General features: G+C 42.7%; 2 protein-coding genes across 3 annotated transcripts; both read right to left on the bottom strand.

Annotated features, from left to right (window-relative positions):
• Nucleotides 1-4,812: 4,812 nt before the first annotated feature.
• MIF (macrophage migration inhibitory factor) lies at nucleotides 4,813-7,011 on the bottom strand. Its single transcript, XM_060250077.1, has 3 exons — nucleotides 6,696-7,011; nucleotides 6,114-6,286; nucleotides 4,813-5,047 (listed from the first exon to the last, which is right to left on the bottom strand). The coding sequence occupies exons 1-3, from the start codon at nucleotides 6,801-6,803 to the stop codon at nucleotides 4,981-4,983; spliced, it is 348 nt and encodes a 115-aa protein (XP_060106060.1). The 5' UTR covers nucleotides 6,804-7,011; the 3' UTR covers nucleotides 4,813-4,980.
• Nucleotides 7,012-8,199: 1,188 nt separating this feature from the next.
• LOC132579401 (solute carrier family 2, facilitated glucose transporter member 11-like) lies at nucleotides 8,200-20,648 on the bottom strand. Of its 2 annotated transcripts, XM_060249719.1 has the most exons (12): nucleotides 20,401-20,648; nucleotides 18,741-18,839; nucleotides 17,091-17,251; nucleotides 15,310-15,434; nucleotides 14,223-14,352; nucleotides 12,545-12,693; nucleotides 12,001-12,188; nucleotides 10,871-10,981; nucleotides 10,652-10,753; nucleotides 10,341-10,416; nucleotides 9,199-9,326; nucleotides 8,200-8,731 (listed from the first exon to the last, which is right to left on the bottom strand). In XM_060249719.1, the coding sequence occupies exons 1-12, from the start codon at nucleotides 20,422-20,424 to the stop codon at nucleotides 8,525-8,527; spliced, it is 1,500 nt and encodes a 499-aa protein (XP_060105702.1). In that variant the 5' UTR covers nucleotides 20,425-20,648; the 3' UTR covers nucleotides 8,200-8,524. The 2 variants fall into 2 exon arrangements, with proteins under 2 accessions (XP_060105702.1, XP_060105704.1); XM_060249721.1 differs by lacking the exons at nucleotides 17,091-17,251; nucleotides 20,401-20,648.
• Between the last annotated feature and the right edge of the window lie 872 nt (nucleotides 20,649-21,520).

The following is a 21,520-nucleotide window of genomic DNA, read 5'->3' as shown; positions in this document are numbered from 1 at the left end:
AGCTGGAGCTTGCTTTCAACGCTCCCGGCAGTCGGAGGTGCCACTGCAAAAGCCGTTCCCTCTGAGATTCGAACGAGACGTGCACGTACAAAAACTATAGAGTGGGCAAAAACTCAGCCTTTAGCAGCGAGATGTAATATTCCAACCCCGAGTCTCCATGCGGGACTAAACAGAAGACCCATGTTTCTGTCATTAACATGCAGCTTTTGAAAAAATGCACACATACCACGAGGCGCGCAAAGACCGGAAACTGTGAGGGTTCCCTTTTGTTCTGGGAATCCCCTGAAATCGATGATCGCCAACAGCCCTTCCCCCATCTTATGAGTCCACATGGCCCACTCGTTCCCTTGGTTCACGTGGGCTTGCACGAGTGACCCCTGCTGTTTCGCGCGTTCGGAGTGATCCCCACTTTTCTCTTTATTAGAGTAGGGGTGTCAAACATGCAGTTCCGGGCCCGAATCAGGCCCCCGAGCAACTGGCTGTCATCTGCTTCCTTCTCCCTATATCTTGCTCCCTTCAGCGTAACAGCTTGCTTTGCAAGGTTTGCTCAATTGCACAGGAGCTACATGACAAAACCTATTTTCTCCCTTGGCTGAGGCTCCTCCCTTGGGGAGAAATAGCTTGCTTTGCCAGGCTCTCAATTGCACAGCAGAGCTACTGAGCCAAGCCTCTCTTCCTTTTACTGCCTGAGGCTCCCTCCCCCTCCAAATCCCTGGGAAAGGAAGGAAAGAGCCAGAGCTTCCTTTGCCCAGTTCCCTGGATCCCATGGAAAAAATACAAAAGAAAGCACCTTTAAGACCAATGAGTGCTAACTATTTAAGCATGTTTTAAGATTTTAAAATATATATTTGTGTTTGTCTGTGTTCTTGATAAAATTTATCTCTCTGCTACCTAATTTTAAGTAGGTACACAGATGGCCCAGCCCAACTAGGTCTCTTTTATGTCAGATCCGGTCCTCATAACAAATGAGTTTGACACCCCTGAATTAGAGGGCATGCCTTGGCCCTGGTCCCTCGTGTACCAACTGTCCCCTAACAAGTTGACTGTCAGTCCACGGGGACATCAGGGGGCAGGGCACGCATGATTCATGGCTGTCCCAGCTCGAGTACTTCTTGGCTGCTCGCATCTTTATGCCGCACCCACTTGACAGCTCGCAAAAGGAAGCCCTGGACAACTCTCGGCGTCCATCCATTCCACCACAAGCCAGGACAATTCCAAAAATTGCAGTCATTGACAAATGTCTGGGGCTCACTTAGTGGGCTTTTCTTTGTCTAGCCTGAATGCTGCGATGCCAGGGTTCAGTGAACGTGGAACCTTCCCTAGGCAAAGCATGCACTCTGGTCCTTCCTCAAGGAGATTGGACTACAGTGAAGGGTTCTTGTAAAATACACTCACTCTCAGCTTACTTGGCAATGGGGCATGTTTAATGTCCAACCCCAATCCACCCTCTCTTCTTTCTTACACTGCAATGTTAATATAATATTCATATTCTCTGTTTTTTGGAGGGAAGTCTTCAAAACTATGCCCATTTCACCCCAGTGAACCCATCCTTTGAAACTGCACCAACTCCTCCATTATTTTTCTACTGGGTGGGGGGAGATTGTCAAATCACAGCTGTTAGTTTCCAATCTTCTTGTGTCCAGTGAATGTCTGTCACCTGCAAGGGCAAACGTGCCCAAAGTTTCTGCCCTTAATGATCAGGTCTCTCCTCTCCCTGCTTTTGCTAGTAATCTCTCTTAGGACCAGTAGTGCTGAACTCGCTTATTTGTTTTGATTTATTCCTGTGAGACAATTTGGGAGTACCTAGCAACTGGGGGGGAGGGTTCCTCTCTCTCCACTACAAGCTTAATGAGAGATCATCTGGCTTCATGCAATGAAAAGCTTCAGCTACCCATTTCCTCACTTTAAGCCTCTAATAAAAGGACCAGACTTTTTCTTTGCCCTCAGGCAATCCTGTCTGGGAGCCAGTTTTGGTTGAAAGTGGGAGGAAAATGCAGTAAGTAAATGCGGGAGGCACACAGTCTAGTCTGCCATGAATTACAGTGCCACATTATATAAAGGTTTGCAAATTAAGCACAACACAGTGGATGAGAGTTTAATTCAAATAGAAAAATGCAATTGGGTGCATCTATAACTGGCTATCAATGGATCCAAGTGGGCAACCATGTTGGTCTGAAGCAACAGAACAAAGTTGGGAGTCCAGTAGCACCTTTAAGACCAACAAAGTTTTATTGAGAATGTAAGCTTATTCAGAATGTTGGCCTTAAAGGTGCTACTGGACTCCAACTTTGTTCTATGGCTGTCAATAGGTTTGAGGAAGTATTTTCTTCAGCAACCGTTCCATGCTTGCAAGTTGCTGCTGGATTATTAACAAGCGTGTATGTGCTAGACATGAAAACATTCAACTGAAGAAGGGTCCTGTACCAGCTTCTTAATCCATTTGCCAATGCAACTGGCACCAGAGACACATTTGACTGGCTATGTGCGTGCACATGAGTGCTGGCTGGTTTTAGTTCCAGGGCACCCAGTTTCCTACAATGGGCTGATAAACAGGATGGGTGTGTATGTGGGTGGAGAAGTTTGTCATGAAATTGGGAGGAAAGTGTGCACTGTCACCTTTGCTTTGTTTCTGGACTTTGTCCTGGAGAAACCTCTGCAGTAAACTGCATGCAAAAGGGAGAACAGGATGGCCGAAGATGTGGACAGAGGCTTTACATGTGTTATGCACGAAGAGCTGCTACCATGCTCATCTCAGCTCTTTGTTTTCTTGCCTTTAAGCTTGTTTTTTTTGTAATTATTCTAATTATTTTAAATAGATAATGAACCTCAGCAAGACATAGCAGACATTAAGAGCAAAGGCTTGGAACTTTACCCCATTCTTGCCTTTCCAGCTTTAAAGAGTTGCCTTTTAAGCTTTGAAATCTATTTAAATTAATCCATCTGCTTTCAAGATTCTGAATAAAAAACTTCCAATTTGGGTTAAGTTCTCATAGATCACAGTTCTAAAGGCTGCAGAGAATCACCCGTATGAGCAGGTTGCCCAGTTTTCATTTCAGCTCAGTTTGTGCTTATTGCTGAACACAGGGTGCCTACAGTGCAATATCTGCCAAAGATATTGTGCCATAGAGTATAATTTACCAAAGCAATTGTACTATAAACTACCACAAGTATCTTGAGGCTGGACAAAGCTTTTGTTCATATTGCCCATCAGGCAAATGGTCAAATGTGTATGATGTATGAAATACTGAAATATTAAATAAAGGGATATGGAAGAACTCCTATCTTCATGCTTGTGCCCAAGAAAGCCCATTTCAACCCCAGTGACCTATCCAATGTGTGTTTATTCAGAAGAAAGTCCTACTAAACAGAGCTCCCAAGTTAGTAAAATGTGCTTAGGACTGCAACCTTAATTGACATCTGCATTCCTTACTGCAGAGTCTGGTCACTGCTTCCTAAAGCACATGGCATCCAGACATAACTAGACATTTCATCAAAGGCTCCTTAGAAAGCTTGAGAGTCATGGAGTAAAAGGACAGGTCCTCTTGTGGATCAAAAACTGGCTGAGTAATAGGAAGCAGAGAGTGAGTATAAATGGGCAGTCTTCGCAGTGGAGGACAGTAAGCAGTGGGGTGTCGCAGGGCTCGGTACTGGGTCCCATGCTCTTGTTCATAAATGATTTAGAGTTGGGAGTGAGCAGTGAAGTGGCCAAGTTTGCGGATGACACTAAATTGTTCAGGGTGGTGAGAACCAGAGAGGATTGTGAGGAACTCCAAAGGGATCTGTTGAGGCTGGGTGAGTGGGCGTCAACGTGGCAGATGCGGTTCAATGTGGCCAAGTGCAAAGTAATGCACATTGGGGCCAAGAATCCCAGCTACAAATACAAGTTGATGGGGTGTGAACTGGCAGAGACTGACCAAGAGAGAGATCTTAGGGTTGTGGTAGATAACTCACTGAAAATGTCAAAACAGTGTGCATTTGCAATAAAAAAGGCCAACGCCATGCTGGGAATTATTAGGAAGCGAATTGAAAACAAATCAGCCAGTATCATAATGCCCCTGTATAAATCGATGGTACGGTCTCATTTGGAGTACTGTGTGCAGTTCTGGTCGCCACACCTCAAAAAGGATATTATAGCATTGGAGAAAGTCCAGAAAAGGGCAACTAGAATGATTAAAGGGCTGGAACACTTTTCCTATGAAGAAAGGTTGAAACGCTTGGGACTCTTTAGCTTGGAGAAACGTCAACTGCGGGGTGACATGATAGAGGTTTACAAGATAATGCATGGGATGGAGAAAGTAGAGAAAGAAGTACTTTTCTCCCTTTCTCACAATACAAGAACTCGTGGGTATTCGATGAAATTGCTGAGCAGACAGGTTAAAATGGATAAAAGGAATACTTCTTCACCCAAAGGGTGATTAACATGTGGAATTCACTGCCACAGGAGGTGGTGGCGGCCACAAGCATAGCCACCTTCAAGAGGGGTTTAGATAAAAATATGGAGCAGAGGTCCATCAGTGGCTATTAGCCACAGTGTGTGTGTGTGTGTGTATATATAAAAATTTTTGCCACTGTGTGACACAGAGTGTTGGACTGGATGGGCCATTGGCCTGATCTAACATGGCTTCTTTTATGTTCTTATGTTCCAGGCTATGTGCTGGAAATAATAAGCTCCTTCTTAGCCCTCAATTGTCTACCGCAGCTAACCTTGACATCCTAGCCACTCAGTGTTGTAGAATAATATCCCCTCTTTACTTTCACCTCTTCTTTATGAGCCGGGGAAATGCTACCCCCCAAAAAATGTTTCAGCAAAAGTCAACATCCATCTAGGCTTTTATTGTTTTTCCATTGGTATGGTGGAATGTTACAACTATGATGCACACAAGAGACTAGTAAGTTGCTTGCATTAGGGAGGTGGGCTTGGCCATGGTAGCTGAGGTGCACAAAGGACACAACAGGCCCTTAGGGAGGCCACTGAGAGATCTATGCAAAGGTGGATCCGTTCCACCCCACGTTACTAGCACTCATATCGTAATAGTTGATGTAGACCCTGTGAAAAGAAACCAAGAGCAGATGAAGGTGATTGCCACTAGAGATCATTCCCATCCATATTAGCGAGGCTGGCTCCCATGCAGAGAGCAACAACTTGACCAAAAACTAGTAGATACCTTTCATCCAGAATACTTCCTTATTACAGAACAAAGTTTGAGCCTAGTGGCACCTTTAAGGACAACAAAGTTTGATTCAAGGTATAAGCTTTTGTGTGTAAGCACACTTTTGAAACAAGACATCCTCAGCCATTAAGTAGAGAGAGGAGAGGGAGTTGGTTTTAAAGGTGCCACTAGTCTCAAGCTTAGTTTGCACATATTAACTCCTTTATTATCTGTATGCTAATTTGCTATTATTCTCAGGTCTCACCAAATCTGTTATTCCAATTTTAGCTGTATTTATTGCTCAGTTACCTATGCATCTTGACTTTAATTAGCCCTTCCTAGCAACTACCCCCTCACTTATATGTAATGTTTGAGGAAATATGTTTCAATGTATCTGAAGTCAAGTCTCTCCATTGTCACTTACACTGAAAATTGAACTTTGCTAGACTTGGAGGTACCACTGGACTCAAACAAGTTCTCACATCTGTTTCTTAACTCTTGCATTTGTATGCTAATTTACAGCTATTCACAGGTCTTAACAACAGCCTTAATCCAATCTCAACTATAATCACGCAGTACTATGCATCATGACTCAAACTAGCCCTTCCTGGAAACTAGCCCTCTCCCTACCTATATGTAATAGTTACACTGTATCCAAAGAAGTGTGCTTGCATGTGAAAGCTTATACCTTGAATAAAACTTTGCTGGTCTTAAAGGTGCTACTGGACTCAAACTTTCAGACTAACATGGCTACCCACCTGAACCTAACTTCCTCATTACATTACTGTACGTATTATCTTACTCCCACTGCCTTATGTACTACTTATTTAATATCATTTTCTGCACATCTACTTTTTGTATAGTTTCAAATTTCTGTGATGCTACTCCAATTGCATTGATTTACACTGTATAATTCGCACTGAGTTTCAGTAAAGTCATAAATACAAGATCTGTACATCTCACCTGTCCGCAGGTATTTGCAGGTATTTAGTAAGCTGCTCACACACTAACTTCGAGTAAGCCTTGTTTTGCGGCCCACCTATCTTGCCGATACTGTGTAAGCTACACAGGGCACATGGTTCGGCCGAGCCCCCAAAAGTCATCAGCTGGTCGGTCACGATGTGGATTGCAATATACTGCAAAGGAAATGAGCAATGACAGAGCGTCAGGCTGCTTCTATTCCGAGGCTGGGTTAATTATAAAGATTTTTTAGATCAGCCTCAATAATTGCCATCTCGATCTGCAGTAAACCGCTCTTTCACTCACGCCGCGCTTTGTGCCGTCGTTACCCCGCCTCCAAATTAGCAACATCAAAATGAATTTTTTATAACATGAAAATATCCTGCACCTTCGTGCAGTGGATTTTTTACTCCAATCTCTGTCCATTTCACGACTTCGAGACATGAGGTTAATGCAAGTTGCAACCAGCGCTGGGAGGCCAAAGTAGCGCAACCCATCCTCCTCCCCTGGCGCTGGCCGGCCTGCCAAGGAAGGCTGCGCGGGAGAAGCCAGCCAGGCAGGCTCCCATGTCACGTCGACGCTCACCTGGTCTGGTTTGCCAGTAGCCTTGGCTAGCTGCTGGGTCAGCTCCCCGGGCAGATTCTCGGGTACGGCCTGGCGGCTCACGTTGGTGTTAATCACGAGCATCGGCATCTCGACGGCTGCGGCGGCAACACCCACTGAGCAGAAAGCCGAGCGCCTCTCAGCTTTGTAGGCTGTTCACGGGCACGCGCTTAAAGGGCCAGCGGCAGCCCTGCCCCCTTCTACCCGCGCGCGGCGTATCTCCAAGCAGCCCCGCTAAGAAGGGTGTCCGTGCCCGGCTGCACATCTCCCATGGCACTCCACTTCCTTCACGTCATCCCTTCCGGAGTTTAGTGAGGGGGTGTCGGGTGAATGTATGACCCGCCACCAAAGTCTGGTTTCGCAGCAATGCTGGAAATCGATCTCCAACACACGTGGCATGAACTTAGCAAGTGAAGTAGTAGAGTCAAAAAGATGCAACAGTCTCTGCTCTGCTCCGTGGACTCGGCCCTAGAGACCTTCACAGCCACTCCTAGCTTACATACTAACCGTCAGGCCAGAGCCTAGGAAATAGAGACAGACAAGCTTTGGGGGATTCTTTAGATAGCTATATAATTAACGTTATATTATGTGTCAAGTCCAATAAAATCTTGTCAGTGCTTGGATATTTATTCCCACCTCTTGTTTCACATTGCCTGGAGAATGTTGCTAATGTTTCATTAATTTGGAGTCTGAAGCCACTGATTTGCACTGGATGGGGAGTCCTAAATACAGAGCAGGCTCAGGTAGGGATGCCAGCGTCTGGGTGGGACCTGGGTATCCCCTAGAATTACAACTTATCTCCAGAGATCAGTTCCCCTGGCAAAACTGGATGCTTTGGAGAGTGGGTTCCATGGCATTGTACCCTGCTGAGGTTCTCTCCTCCCCAGGCTCTGTCCCCAAATCTCCAGGAGTTTCCAACCTGGATCTGGCAACCCTGCCCCCCATCTCCCCATAGCCTGGAGGAACCCAGCAACCCTAAGCAGGGAGGACTCCATGGATCTCCTCTGTGGTGGAGCTCCAATAAGGAGATTTACACTGCTGGGGCTCATTCAAAAGTGAAATTTCTAGGGGCATGTTTGTTTTAATCTAAGTGTGGGCCTTCTAACTAGCCTCAGCCATGCACTCTTAATGTTATACAAACTCAGATATCAGAGCTAACTCTGCAAGAGCAATGCAGAATGTTGCTTTTTTCAGCCACTGCAGCCTTGAGCCCCAGCCTGCACCTCCCCTCCCAGAAGGCTGAGCTCTTGCAGACGACCTGTCAAAAGGTAGTCCCTTACATCCATTTCTACTGTGTCTGTGTGGGTGAATATAGGACAGAACCCTGCAAGAGAGAAACTGGCTAGTTTAGATATTTCTCATATTGGGAAGCCTCCTGAGGTGTAATTTATGATCTGTATTATATGGCACTGGAACTTGACAAGAGCCAGAACTACCCAGGGAAGTTCTAGCCCATCTTAAAGATAAGGCACATGGTGACTACACATGAAATTCACAACCATAAATTAATATTTATTGAGTACATTATACATCACACTTCCTCCAAGGAGCTCAGGGGAGCATATCTCCCATCCTCCATTTAACCCTCACAACAACCCTGTGAGGTAGGTTAGGCTGAGAAAGAATGACCAACTCAAGGTAACCTAGTGGTGGCAATTAATCAGGTCTTAATCTGGGTCTCAAACATTTTGTAACAAGAATGACAGAGCAATGCAAAAAACTTCAATTAATGCCAGGGCTTCACTTTTAACAGCAGTAAAGATGACCTGATTTCCACCCAGCCCCCTGCTGGTAATTATGCAATTGCATGGTCAAAGCTTGGTGCAAAATACTGTTGCATTAGGGAAACTGTTCTCTGTAGGGAAAGCTTTCTTCTTGCTGTAATTTAACTTATCAAACGCCAATGTAATTTCCAAGATAGATTTCCCCTTTGTTTCTGGCAGGTACAGGTAGATGAATACCCCTGAAACACCAAGAATTCCCATGAAAATCAGGAAGCAAAAGGGTCCAAGATATTCCTGAAAACAGAAATTAGGGAGAAAAGAAAAATAAGAATTCCCTTTAAAGCATCTTCAAAGCCCAAAAGTTTCTAAAGTTTATGTCCAATGTTTAGATTAGGACCACACTCTGAATTTTTAGGGATTGATCAGGAATTCAGATGAAAAATATCCTGTCTTTCAGCTTCAAGCTACTATATTATTACAGTGCCTTAACAACAACAGAGCACATAAGAACATAAGAGAAGCCATGTTGGATCAGGCCAATGGCCCATCCAGTCCAACACTCTGTGTCACACAGTGGCCAATGTATGTGTGTGTGTGTATATATATATATATATACACACACACACTGTGGCTAATAGCCACTGATGGACCTCTGCTCCATATTTTTATCTAACCCCCTCTTGAAGCTGTCTATGCACCTCATGCTTCTCCAAATGTTTTGTGCAAATTGCTCATTTGATTGCCAGTTTCAAATCTCTTACCACAAGGAATGGGAAGATCATCCCGAGCAGAAAGAGACCCATCCAGTTGATAAACCCCACAATCACAAAAGCTGAGGGGCGGAAGGCCTGACTGAAGATCTCAACCATGACAGAAATTGTGGCACCAGCTGGGGAAAGCAGAAAAGAACAAATGCCATAGCACATGGATTCCTCATTGCTCTTCTACATCCTATATTATATGTGGCTGAGACATGGGCATTTAGGAAAGTGGGCTGCATCCACCACCACCCCCAGCAAATTTTTTTAGTTGGCCCACAGCATAGTACTGCAGCTTATCCATGGGGAGAGGGGGTAGATGAAGTGGAACAGCCACAGCCTGCAGGCCTTTTACATACCCCTAAAATGTAATATCTTTGATATATTAATCATCCACTGAGCACCATTCCCAATCTCCCTCTCTTCCCCTCTCACACAAACACAGGTCCACAGCATGACAATTATACCAGAGAGGGTTGTGGAAGAATCACAGGGATGTAGCTTAATCCAGAAGTAGCTAAGCTGTACAGTTGTTAGCAGACTAGCAATAGCAAGTCATTTCTCCCTCTCCTCTTGACCAAGTGGCCAGAGGCTTTCTGTACCAGACAGTAAATTTATCCAGGGATCAATCCAGATGGGCAGCCATGTTGGTCTGAAGCAGTAGAATAAAGTAGGAGTCAAGTATCACCTTTAAGACCAACAAAGTTTTATTCAGAATGTAAGCTTTCGTATGCACGAATACTTCTTCAGACAAGGGAATGGGGTACAGTGAGCAGAAATACATATAGCTGGTGGGTTAAGAGTTTAAACTGATACAAAGTTAGGATCAAATGGCAAAATAGTGTAATAAATTGGAAGACCATTTGCCATTTGATCCTAACTTTGTATCAGTTTATACTCTTAACTCACCAGCTATATGTATTTCTGCTCACTGTACCCCATTCCCTCATCTGAAGAAGTATACGTGCATATGAAAGCTTGCATTCTGAATAAAACTTTGTTGGTCTTAAAGGTGTTACTTGACTCCTACTTTGTTATCCAGGGATCTGTACCCCTAGGTGGCTGTTTACACTTACTCAGACATTCAAGCTAGGCTTTAAAACTCCTGGGCTGGACCCTATCATGCTCTATGCTAAGGTACTTACATGGTCCAATTCCATAGAAGAGAACGAACAAGAAGATGAGAATGACACTGAAGTAGTGCATCCAAAAGAAGCGATGCTAGAGTGAGAAAGGAGTGGAAAAATGTGATTGGTTAAGTGAAGTTGTTGCCAAGATAGCTAAAGTTCAGGGCGAGAGAGCCAATTTCTTGAGGCTACAAAGAGATACATTGAAATGGAGTATTTGGATTGTGTCGTCACAGGTCAGGATGCCTCCCTCACTGCACCAGTCTTAATGGCTCCCCAAATCTGCCGTTTGAGGCACCCTCTTCAACAGTAGGGCTAATTCTACTTACTTGGAGTGAGAGAGTTAGTGTGAGCAGAGCAAGCACCAAAACCATCAATGCATAGCCTCCCCATAGCAGCACCTTCCGGCCAAAACGCTCAATAAGGGAGCTCTGGAAAAGGAAATCAAGAGACTGTGGAGTGAGGACATTAACTGTTCACCTGACTTTGTAAAAACAGGAGCAAGAAAAGCAATCTGTTTAAGTGTCTTCTGCACGCTCTGAACTTACACACAATACAGATGAGATACACTCACAAAGACCAACACCCAAGGATATGTATGGGATGAGGGCTTCTTCAAACTTGGCTGTGCGGAAGACTTCAAAAGAGTAAAAGTAGATCTGAAAAGGCAAAAGGGAAGAAAAAGAAACTTGAGTTGTTTCATAAATTGAGGGCTGAATCCAGCATGCACACACACTGTTTCACATATACAGGAATTCTCTGCCCCCATTTTTTCCCATGAAAGCAGGGAAATGTTCTGCACAAGCAGTAGCAAGGAGTCTTTGTGCATGTATCATGGAGCATTTCTTTACCTGATGGGTTTTCAAACTGTGGGTCAGGACCCAAAAATGGTTGCAACTTTCAGAGGGGGGAAGAGGAGAGGTGAACATGGTCAGTTGAAAGAGTATGCAGTGAATGGCAAATATGTGTTTGCTTCCATATAATGTGCAAAATGGCCATGAAATATAGTATGATGCTCAGTAATGCTATATATTCATAAACAGGAAGTACAAAGAATAAAATATGAACCTGTTCAGTGTGAGATTGCTGAGTTTCTCTGATCAGCAGGGGGAAAGTACTGTGAAGGTCCTTTGAGTGTAATCCACTCAAGTCTCAATAAGACTTAAGCAATCCAAAAGTCTCAATACGACTGTAAAACAAATAATAGGTCTCAAAAGCACAGTAAGTCAGAAAAGTGTCTCATTTTAAAAGGCTGAAGAATCATTGCCTTCCTTGGACACCAAAGAAATGCTCCTACTTCCTTGAGGTTTAGAACTGAGGGCTAAATCCTTCCCAGTAACCCTTAAAACTTGTATTAGCTTTACATCTGTTCTCAATACAGAGTAGCCTATGTCAGGGCAAAGGGAGGACACTGCTAATTTATGCATTTGGGATGCCACTAGCATAGAACTAATTTAAAGCAGGGCAGATTGTGTGGCTCAGTTGCCAAAGTGGCTGCAAACACAACCAAGGAAACTCCAGATATTTTCTTAGATGATTATTTAAGCTTCCTTTCCTGAATGGGTTCTTTGATTCCACAAAACCCTGCTTGGGTGTGCAGCAAGTTATTTAATTCCATCATCTCTGATGAACGTAGGAACCCAACAGCTGCAGGGTCCATGGTGAACAAACACTCAACTGCATTGATGCCACAGAGCTGCAACGTGGTCATGACGGTGATCATCACATAGAGCTGCCAGCGCAAGGACTGAGTCTTCAGAAGTTCAAGAACCCGCAGACTTTTGGAGCTCGCCATGGCTGCCTTCTCCTTTTTTATGTCCTCGATCTCAGCTTGATGGTCACCTTCGCCCCAGAGCTGCTTGATAGCTGCGGCATGGAAGGACCTAAATGTCTGAATCTATCCATCTGCCCAGCCAACTTTTAATTGACTTATATGGAAGATAAGGCAACTACAGATGCACCTACTTAAGCAGTGGGGCTGAGAGCTACAGGCACCTGTGACTTTTGAGGCCACTCTGATACCCAGGAGTCCCAAACAATAAATGATAGGCCAGCATTCTTTGTCACCATGTGTTCTGTCACCAGTCCTGTCCCCAAATGACAGCAGTATGGACGTATTCTTACCCAGTTACGGGGCGCTTCATATTTTCCACCATAACCTCCAAACTGTCTTTCTTACAAAGACTGTTATGAAATAAAATAGGGGAGAGGAGGTCTCCTACCTTTCTTGAAGGCTTCCTCGTTGCCCTTCTGTATCAAAAGGTATGGTGGAGAATCAGGAAAGCAAGGGAGAGTAACCAGTTGAATCACAGTTGTGAATCCAGTAAAAGCCAGCAGTAAAGGCCATAGAGATTCACTTCCTAACATTTCCCTGAGAAAATAATTAGTAGAAACAAATCACTGCCTATCCAGTACAAGCACACACATTTTCTTGCTTCTGAGAGCCAGGATTTTCTAAGGGCCAAATTTTACTACTGCAAATTTAATTGTATAATGTAGGTGCTGCAAGGTTGATAGTCAGGAAGCTCACTTCTATTACTGCCATGCTATGTAAGAACAAAGCTCTTCTTATGTTGGACCACACCAGTTGTCCATGTCCAGCATCCTGTTTTACACAGCAGCCAACAAGCTGCTCCAAAGGGCCAACAAATAGGGCAAAGATGTCAAAGCCCTCCTTTGATGTTGCCTCCTAGCTCGGGTATTTAGAGGTTAACTCCTTCTGAATGTGAAGGTTCCCTTTAGTCATCATGCTAATCAAGCTCTGCTCCATGAATTTACCTAATTAATAAGAACATGTTACAAACATCTCTACGAAAGACACGTGAGCCCCAGTTCGCCTTCCTGCCACAATTCTGCAGTGCACAAGACTTGTACTGAATCTGACAACTCTAACCAACACAGAACAAAATAATTTAAATGTTCTGTTTCTCTCCCCTCCCAACAGAAAAGTTTAAAAGAACATTAATTCATAATTCTAGTGTCAAATTTAATTTAGAGCAATACAGAGAATTAAGAACTATAATGAAGCTGGACCGCCTATGTAAGAAATTTTATAGCACCATTTTTAAGTTTTTAAATTATAAATTGTTATATATGTTTTGATTTTATAACCATAAGGTATTGTATTGTGGGATTGTGACTGTGAGCCACCCAGAGTCCGTATGGAGTGGGTGGCATACAAATTTAAGGTAAATATAAATGAATAAATAAAAATCCAGTGTTTTGTATGTCAAAATATCGCTGTTTTCAATTGTAAGACTGCGATTTTCAGTGCAGACTTCTTCCCTTTCTGAAACAAACACATTTTATTTGAGGTATGAAATATCATGTATTTTGTATTTTAAGAAATTCAAAAGATGTTGCTGCTGTGTAACTTCAACCTTATTTAATTTATTATTGTTCCAAATACTGTCCCATATATTAAATCAGATGGGAAATAAAACATTCAAGGTTACTATTTACATTTTCAACCCAGCATTTGTTTTGAACTGGAATTATTTTTTAGCTTCAGCAGATCCTGGAAAGATTAAATTTGCAAGCAGAGTTTAATCAAATTTGTTGAAAACAGATCAGCATGCAAAAGTGTGCAGTCAAATGTCATGCTGTGCAATCAGCAAATCTTAAAAAGCTGATCTGGTTTACATCATTAATCTGAATTCTGTACCTGAAACCAGAATGCTGCATATATGAATGGCCAGGAGGGTATACATGTGGATTCTCAGCCAAGGCACACAATAGCTAAGCCCCTCTGCTTGGTGTGAACAGGGATGGGGTGGCTCAAAGCACTGAATCTACCTAACACCCAAATCCCAGTGACCAAGGAAAGCAGCTTCAAAATTTAAGTGATCAAAGATATTAATTGCATTTTAAATGATTTCATTTTAATGTAGCTGCACTTACCTGAGGCCAATAACTTGCCCTGAGACTTTGCCCAGGGTCAAAAAGATAGCCACTGTGGCATTTGTAAAACCACGCAGCTTCTTGGGTGAAATCTCTCCCACATATTGAGGGTGTATGTTGAAAGAAAATCCTTAAGTAAAGAGGGGAAAATATGAATGTTGGAGCACATGAAAGCTTACGTTCTGAATAAAACTTCGTTGGTCTTAAAGGTACACTTGACTCCAACTTTGTTCAACTGTTATATCATTATGCATATAAGTACTGGTTGACTTAGCAGTCAGTCAGAACTGGCCTTTTATTGGCTTTACACCTCTGAAAGGTGACTTGTGAATAGTTCAATATATAGCTAAACTTATGTTGAAATATCCCCCCACAAGTGTCTTGAGGTTCCAATACTTGTGAATTTATGACATCCAATTTTTGACATCCAATACATTTATGACAGAGTGGCTGCAGTTAAATTTATAGTAAGTTACTTGAGAACAAGGATTTCTTGCTTGTTTAGACAATGGTTTCTGATTTAATGGTTTTGACCTTTCAGTAGTTTACATTGTTCTCCCCTCCTCCATTTTATATTCACAACATTATGAGGTAGATTAGGCTGAGAGAATCATGAGATTCATGATTTGGAGGTATATTTGAATTAAGGCTCCCCCAACCCCCAAGTCTTACATTCTAACCACTGCACTATACTGGCTGTCTGGAATTCCTGATCATGAAAACAAACCCTTGGGAAAGAGAATGCAAGAGGAGTAGGTGGTCAGCAGACGGCTTGGGAGAGAAGCAGAGCCAAACATTTGAGGTTGGAAATGGCAGCAAGGGTGCCATCCCATAATAATACCCTCTTCCACATTTCCATTGCATAACTCACTGAAGAAAGCTGTATCTCCAGCAGAGGAAAGCTTCTCTGCTCTCATCTGCTGTTCAGTCAGCTAGTCAGATAGATACAATTTTACAAGTCATCAATTGAGTTGTATATGGACTTAAACTAACACCCTAAGGAGTCAATCTGACTGACCACAAGGATACAAATCTTTTGTAAATGGCCCTGCACAGTGTTATGGCAGCCATGATGTTTTCTGCATACCAATGCCAATTCCACAAAGGAGGCGCCCAAGGAAGATCATCTCAAAGGATTTGGCCATCTTGCTAAAAGCCATGGACAGTGCAGCAACTAGCATGATTAAGTTGGTGAACATCTGGCACTTCTTTCTGCAACAAAGTCAGTATAACATTAAAAAGGCAATTAAAAAGGCAAAAAAAGGAGAAAGTGCAGAAAAGAGCAACTAGAATGATTAAAGGGTTGGAACACTTTCCCTATGAAGAAAGGTTGAAATGCTTGGGGCTCTTTAGCTTGGAGAAACGTTGCCTGCGGGGTGACATGATAGAGGTTTACAAAGTAGAGAAAGAAGTACTTTTCTCCCTTTCTCACAATACAAGAACTCGTGGGCATTCGATGAAATTGCTGAGCAGTCAGGTTAAAACGGATAAAAGGAAGTACTTCTTCACCCAAAGGGTGATTAACATGTGGAATTCACTGTCACAGGAGGTGGTGGCGGCTACAAGCATAACCAGCTTCAAGAGGGGATTGGATAAAAATATGGAGCAGAGGTCCATCAGTGGCTATTAGCCACAGTGTGTGTATATATATAATTTTTTTTTGGCCACTGTGTGACACAGAGTGTTGGACTGGACGGGCCATTGGCCTGATCCAACATGGCTTCTCTTATGTTCTTATCAGATATTCCCAGTGGGTTCTTGAGCACCATCTTGATTGCTCCAATTTATAACAGCATGCTTTCTCACTTTGTGGCATGATTAAGTGTAGAATCAGATGATGGTTTACCACAATGTACCAGAGCTTCTTGGTAAGCCAGCCATCTGCATCCTCCAGGGAGGGAAATCTTAGGACTCCTTGGTTTTCCTTCCTCATATTTTGATCAAGTACAAAAGTGAAGAAAAATTCTTCCTTGCAGTTGGTGGGATAATATAAACAACTAACATCAAATGAATATTGCACAAAGCTATCATTTGGTAAATCTAGGGCCTGCAACCTACGGTTCTACAGCCAAATATGGTGCAGTATAGAACCAACAATAAAAAAAATGAAATGAAATCTGTAAGTGAGGGCATATTAGAGAAGAATAAGTGATGCTATAATACCTGGTATGTGAAGGGAATGGCAGGCAAAATTTTTATGGGAATAAAGGGCTTCTGGAAGATGCTTTGCAGAAAGGGAAATGATACAGGTGAACAGTTGCCAGGAATCCAACCTAGTACACATCATGTACAGCTGTATGCCAGAACACTGAAAAAACTGCATAGGGTGCTCCTGTGTACATGTATTACATATTGCAAGGCCTTGTGTGTGCCATTGCTTAATAAAATACTCACAATAATTAGGGTTTGGATTGCAGAAACTTTATGGATTATTAACAAGCATGTCAATGATCAATGTTAATTTTTATGTTCTCATTTAGGCAACTGGATTTTCTGATACTGGCTCTTTGTTGATGTCATTCTGAATTTTGCTGTAGCTTGGCTTGTTAATCACAAAAGGTTGTTGATTCCTGTGGTAAATGTTCTCTGTTCCTCCTTATATCCCAACACAACCAGGGTCCAACTCCAGCTTCAGGTAACTCACATCATGTGGGGTAGAGACTTCCAGACATTATTGCTAGGCTCAGGAATGTACTGTAGAGGAGTGTGAATATAGAAGGATACCTTTTTGTGAGGCCAAGATGCTATGGAGAGTCCCTTTTTAGTAATGCAACCCAAATAATAAGGCAGGAGGGTGATTTCTGAAGAGTCCTGTTTCTGAAACAGTGTTGAGAAGACTTGTATGTTCCAGGCATTGGAAATACTTACTTCCTGTATCTTGTGGTAAGGTACCCACAGGAAACACTTCCTAGCAGGCCTCCTAAGCCATAAATGGACACGATGAAGGACCACATTAACAAGATAGTCTCTTCAGAGAGGGGTGAACCATGCCGCTCCATCCAGGTTTCATTGATAAACGTTTTAATACACTGTAAACAAAAATTACATGTTTTACAATATCATATTATTTTACCATTTTTAGTTGCCATTCAAGTGAAGTGATCAGGACACTCTGAGAATCAGTATTTTGTCTGTTTAGATACATCTTCAGGCTGTCACAGCCTCTCATGAGTTTTGTTTGCTTTTTCTAATCAGAGACATGCAGAAAAGCCAGATAGCCTATTTATTTAAAGTATTTATAACCTGCATCTTCCAGCACAAACAAACCTCGAGGCAGCTTCCAGATTTATAACAACAAAAAACCCTCTCAGAGTCATATAACAAAAATACTGAGCCTAGCATTTGCTCAGCTGTCATTAGGACCTGTAAGACAGAGCTGTTCCACCAGGCTTTTGGTTGAGGCAAATGGACATCCTTCCATCTTACTCAGGGCTTTTTTTTGAGCAGGAATGCACAGGAACACAGTTCCGGCTGGCTTGGTGACAGGGGGTGTGACCTAATATGCAAGTGAGGCCCTGCTGGACTTTTTCTACAAAGAAGGCTCTGATCTTACTGTTTATACCATCTATTGTCCTCCCCCACAATGGGCCGAATACTATGTCTTCTTAATCTATAAATTGTGCCTGCCTGCCTGTGTATATATTATTGTGTTTTGTTCTTTTAATTGCATATTATTAAGCTATTGTTGTATTTTAATTGTTTTATTGTGACTGTAATCTGTCCTGAGCCCACATGGGAAAGGGCGGAATATAAATCTACCAAATCAATAAATAAAATCCATATGCCATTGAAGCATTTCCTGAAAACCATTTCTTTAAAAAGCCAGAAGCACACATTATTAACCAATGAAGGGCCAAATTGGTCAAATTAACAGATATTGGAATTTAGGGGTAATAAGAATGCTCAAAGTCAACTCCTTGAACTGTGCTTTGAAGCTCACAGGGAGCCACTGCATTTCCCATAAATGCATGCATTCTGATTTTGCAGTCTGCCTGTGTTGCAAGCTTAGGAAGTCTCTTATGCAGAAGCTCCAAGGACTACTGACCATTACAGTAGGTATGCTATGCTAAACATTTTGATGAATACTTTGAAAATATAATAGATAAAAGGCACTAAGGTGGCCTGAAATTAGGACCATAGTTTGCTCACAGAAGCCTACAAGAAATTCTTGCAAATTTTTGGCAGAATGTTTTTTAGACTTTACTCAAGATACTTATTTTCTCTCCCACAAGGGTGGATAACAAGAGAGATGTTTTATTGATTATGTGAAGATGAAAAGTCATGTTGACCATCATGTTTGTCTCTGTCTGTAGCAGCAGAAAAGAGCAAGAATCCTGTAGCACCTTAAAGACTAACAAAATTTGTGACAGGGTCTTTAAGATGCTACTAGATTCTTGCTCTTTTCTACTCTCACAACAGGAAATTGGCATAAAAGGGAATCACAAACACAGTGTCAAACAGATGTTCAGTGCTCTTGAATATCCAATCCCAAGAGACATAGAGATGCTATTAGCTTACCGAGGAGGGGTAGTTGATTACTGAAATATGGAACCCATAAGGGAAGCTTCCACCTATTCCTAGCACTAAAATCATCTGAAATAGGCCTCGGTACTGGATCTACAAAGACAAAAAACATATTGAGAGTCCACCTCATGCCTGCTCATCATAATTATATATTTTCTAACTTCACAGAGGAAAATGAAGATACAGAAGAGTATATGAGTAAAACTTACACCAATGAAATTAAACATGCTAGGATTTACAATGCGTATTCTCTTTTAAAATGCTCAGCTAATTCATTTGCAAATAAGAGATTTAAGACAAGAGAATAGATAACAAGGGAAACTTTTGATTGATTATGTGAAGATGAAAAGTGTTGTCATGTTGATCATCATTCTAAGTACTTTGGGTCTCCTTGTCACTTTTCCAAGCAACATTATAAACACCTGGGCTACGTCTAAATGCTTTTAATGCTGATTACACAACTGACGGCCCCAAAACCTTCTTAAAAATTGCTTGAGAAAACATGCTTCTCTGACTGTTTGTGTCTGTTGCCATCTACTGGCAAGAACCAGCTTCATTTCATATCTACTGGACTGGTGAATTCTTTGCTTCCTTTTAATCTTTCTCCCCCAAAGAGATCCACAGCAGCTTATATTGTTCTGTTACCCTCTGTTTTAGGTAGGTTAGGCTGAGAGGGTAAGTGACTGGCTCAAGGACACCCCGCAAGCTTCTATAGGCTTGCAGAAATTCAAACCTGGCTTTCCCAAATCCTAGTCTGACACTCTAACCACTTCATCATCACACTGGCTCTCCTGAGTAACCCTATCATGGGCAGGTTCACTAAGGCAGGGTTTGTTTTCAATTACAAGCTGTTCAGTTTCAGAGGAATATTTGCACAGTTCAAAAATGCTAGCAGTTGTACAATATTTGTTGATGAAAAAAGTGACTGATAATAAGCAAAATAAAATAAATTACACCAGCTCCCATACAGCCTGAGATCAGTTCAGTTACTTGCAGCTACTTCCCCGCTACTACTCACCAGCATTTTACAGATAAAGAAAAGTATTCTAGAACAAGGGGATCCTTTCCTGAAAAGTCCTGCAAAGTTATTGATAAGGATGCCATTGCACACAAGGAAAATGCACACATGTGTTACAGTAAAACCTGAAACCAGGATGGCAGCCAGAATGATAGTACAATCCTACACTGAATCTAATAGAAATCTGATGTCACAAAAGGCTAATAATGCATGCATAAAGCATATATGGATGTACACTGTAAGGCATTTCATGAAGTGAATGCTGACTTACAAACACTTGCACTAGGCTAGAATAAATGTTGTCAGCCATCTATTTATGTAGCAGACTTCTAATCTTGCCCTTTCTCCAAGGATCTCAAAGTGGATACATCATTCTCTTTCCCTTTTATCTTCACAACAACCCTATAAGGTAGGTAGGCTGAAAGAGAGTGACAGGCCCACTAAACGAGCTTCACACCACTGGACTTCTGTTTAACTTTACTGCAGCATATTAACACACATCTGGAACTAACATTGTGTTCTGTTGGCTGCTCCAGGTTGTTTCTAATGGGCTTAGACTGGAGCATCTCTACAGAGGATTGCATTGCTTCTGGCTATTTTTCTCCCGCAAGAAACGAGGAAGTCAGTGGGACTCACCAGGTCGGAGCGAAAGCTCCCCATCTCCAACGAGGGCGGCTGGGCAGCAACTGGGAAATCTCTGGGAGCAGCCGGCTTCGCCTCCACATCTCGGAAACCGCCACAGGGCGCCCCGATTAAATTTTACTGCATGGGTTGACCATTAACTACTTTCGGGCGAAGTTCGGAGTGGCTGGTCAGGCAGGTCAGCCAGTGACCACCCATTGCCCACGGCCAATGAGGCTGCCAGTAAAGCTGTCAGCCTTCATAGCCCGGGACCGACCGCGTCCCGCTCTCCCCCCCTCCCCCTCCCCGAGACTGAGAGACCCGAGGGTGGAGAAAGACAGCCTTCTGCCACCACGAGATGGGACACACTGATCAGCCCATTCAAGCCCTTTGAACAAGCAAACCCACGGGATGCTCGCAGGAACCAAAGTGCTCCGAGGTAGTGCGTCGACGGAACACCAGCAGCGATGTACTGAAGCCAAACGAAGAGTAGGGGAGAGTGCTCATCATCACATCCCCACTTCCGGTTGAGTTTAATATTTTTTTTTCCCGTGTGCAGGGGGAAGAGCGCTGTATTAATGTAAGAATTCTTTTAAAGTCGGAAATACCTGGATATTTGTGGGGTGGAGGCTGAGGAAGGCGGGGTTTGAGGAGGGGAGGAACCTCAATGGGGTGTAATACCATTGAGTCCACCTTCCACTGCTTTCTGTTATAATCCCAGGAGATCTCCACTCCTGGCGGTTACAGCATAATAGGGATCCTCAGTGTACACTATGTAAAAACTGCAAAGGGAAAAACCATCAATTGTTGCACCAAAACTTACATTCTGAATAAAACTTTGTGGGTATTAAAGATGCTACCAGACTCCAGCTTTGTTCTATTGCTTCAGACCAACACTGCCCATCTGGATCTACTATGTCACACTTTCTTTTTTACTATTTCAATTATACTTATGATCATGCCTTGAATTCAGCAGGAGCTCACAGGAGAACAGCTCCAGAACTTTTTTGACGGTTCCCCCTCCTCCCCACCTTGTCCATTGAATAGTAGGTGTAGCTGCATAACAATCCCTGGATGAGCTCTACCACCTATTTTTCTACAAAATGATCCCTGCTTATGATTGTTTATAAAGCTA

This window comes from Heteronotia binoei, chromosome 11, assembly GCF_032191835.1.
Source record: "Heteronotia binoei isolate CCM8104 ecotype False Entrance Well chromosome 11, APGP_CSIRO_Hbin_v1, whole genome shotgun sequence".
NCBI classification, from domain to species: Eukaryota; Metazoa; Chordata; class Lepidosauria; order Squamata; family Gekkonidae; genus Heteronotia; species Heteronotia binoei.
Note: the sequence above shows the minus strand (reverse complement) of the source record. Positions and strands in the feature narration are given on the sequence as shown.

Bases quoted from the DNA above. Each gene is read 5' to 3' on its own strand.
- MIF (XM_060250077.1), bottom strand. From the start codon at position 6,803: ATGCCGATGCTCGTGATTAACACCAACGTGAGCCGCCAGGCCGTACCC. The intron at 6,287-6,695 runs GTGAGCGTCGAC...TTTCCTTTGCAG, and splicing joins CTACTGGCAAACCAGACCAG to TATATTGCAATCCACATCGT. The intron at 5,048-6,113 runs GTGAGATGTACA...TTCTTTTCACAG, and splicing joins CTGCAAATACCTGCGGACAG to GGTCTACATCAACTATTACG.
- LOC132579401 (XM_060249719.1), bottom strand. From the start codon at position 20,424: ATGGGGAGCTTTCGCTCCGACCTG. The intron at 15,435-17,090 runs GTAAGTATTTCC...ACTTTGTTGCAG, and splicing joins CTTACCACAAGATACAGGAA to AAAGAAGTGCCAGATGTTCA. The intron at 10,982-12,000 runs GTTGAGTGTTTG...TTGCCTTTTCAG, and splicing joins AGCTCTGTGGCATCAATGCA to ATCTACTTTTACTCTTTTGA.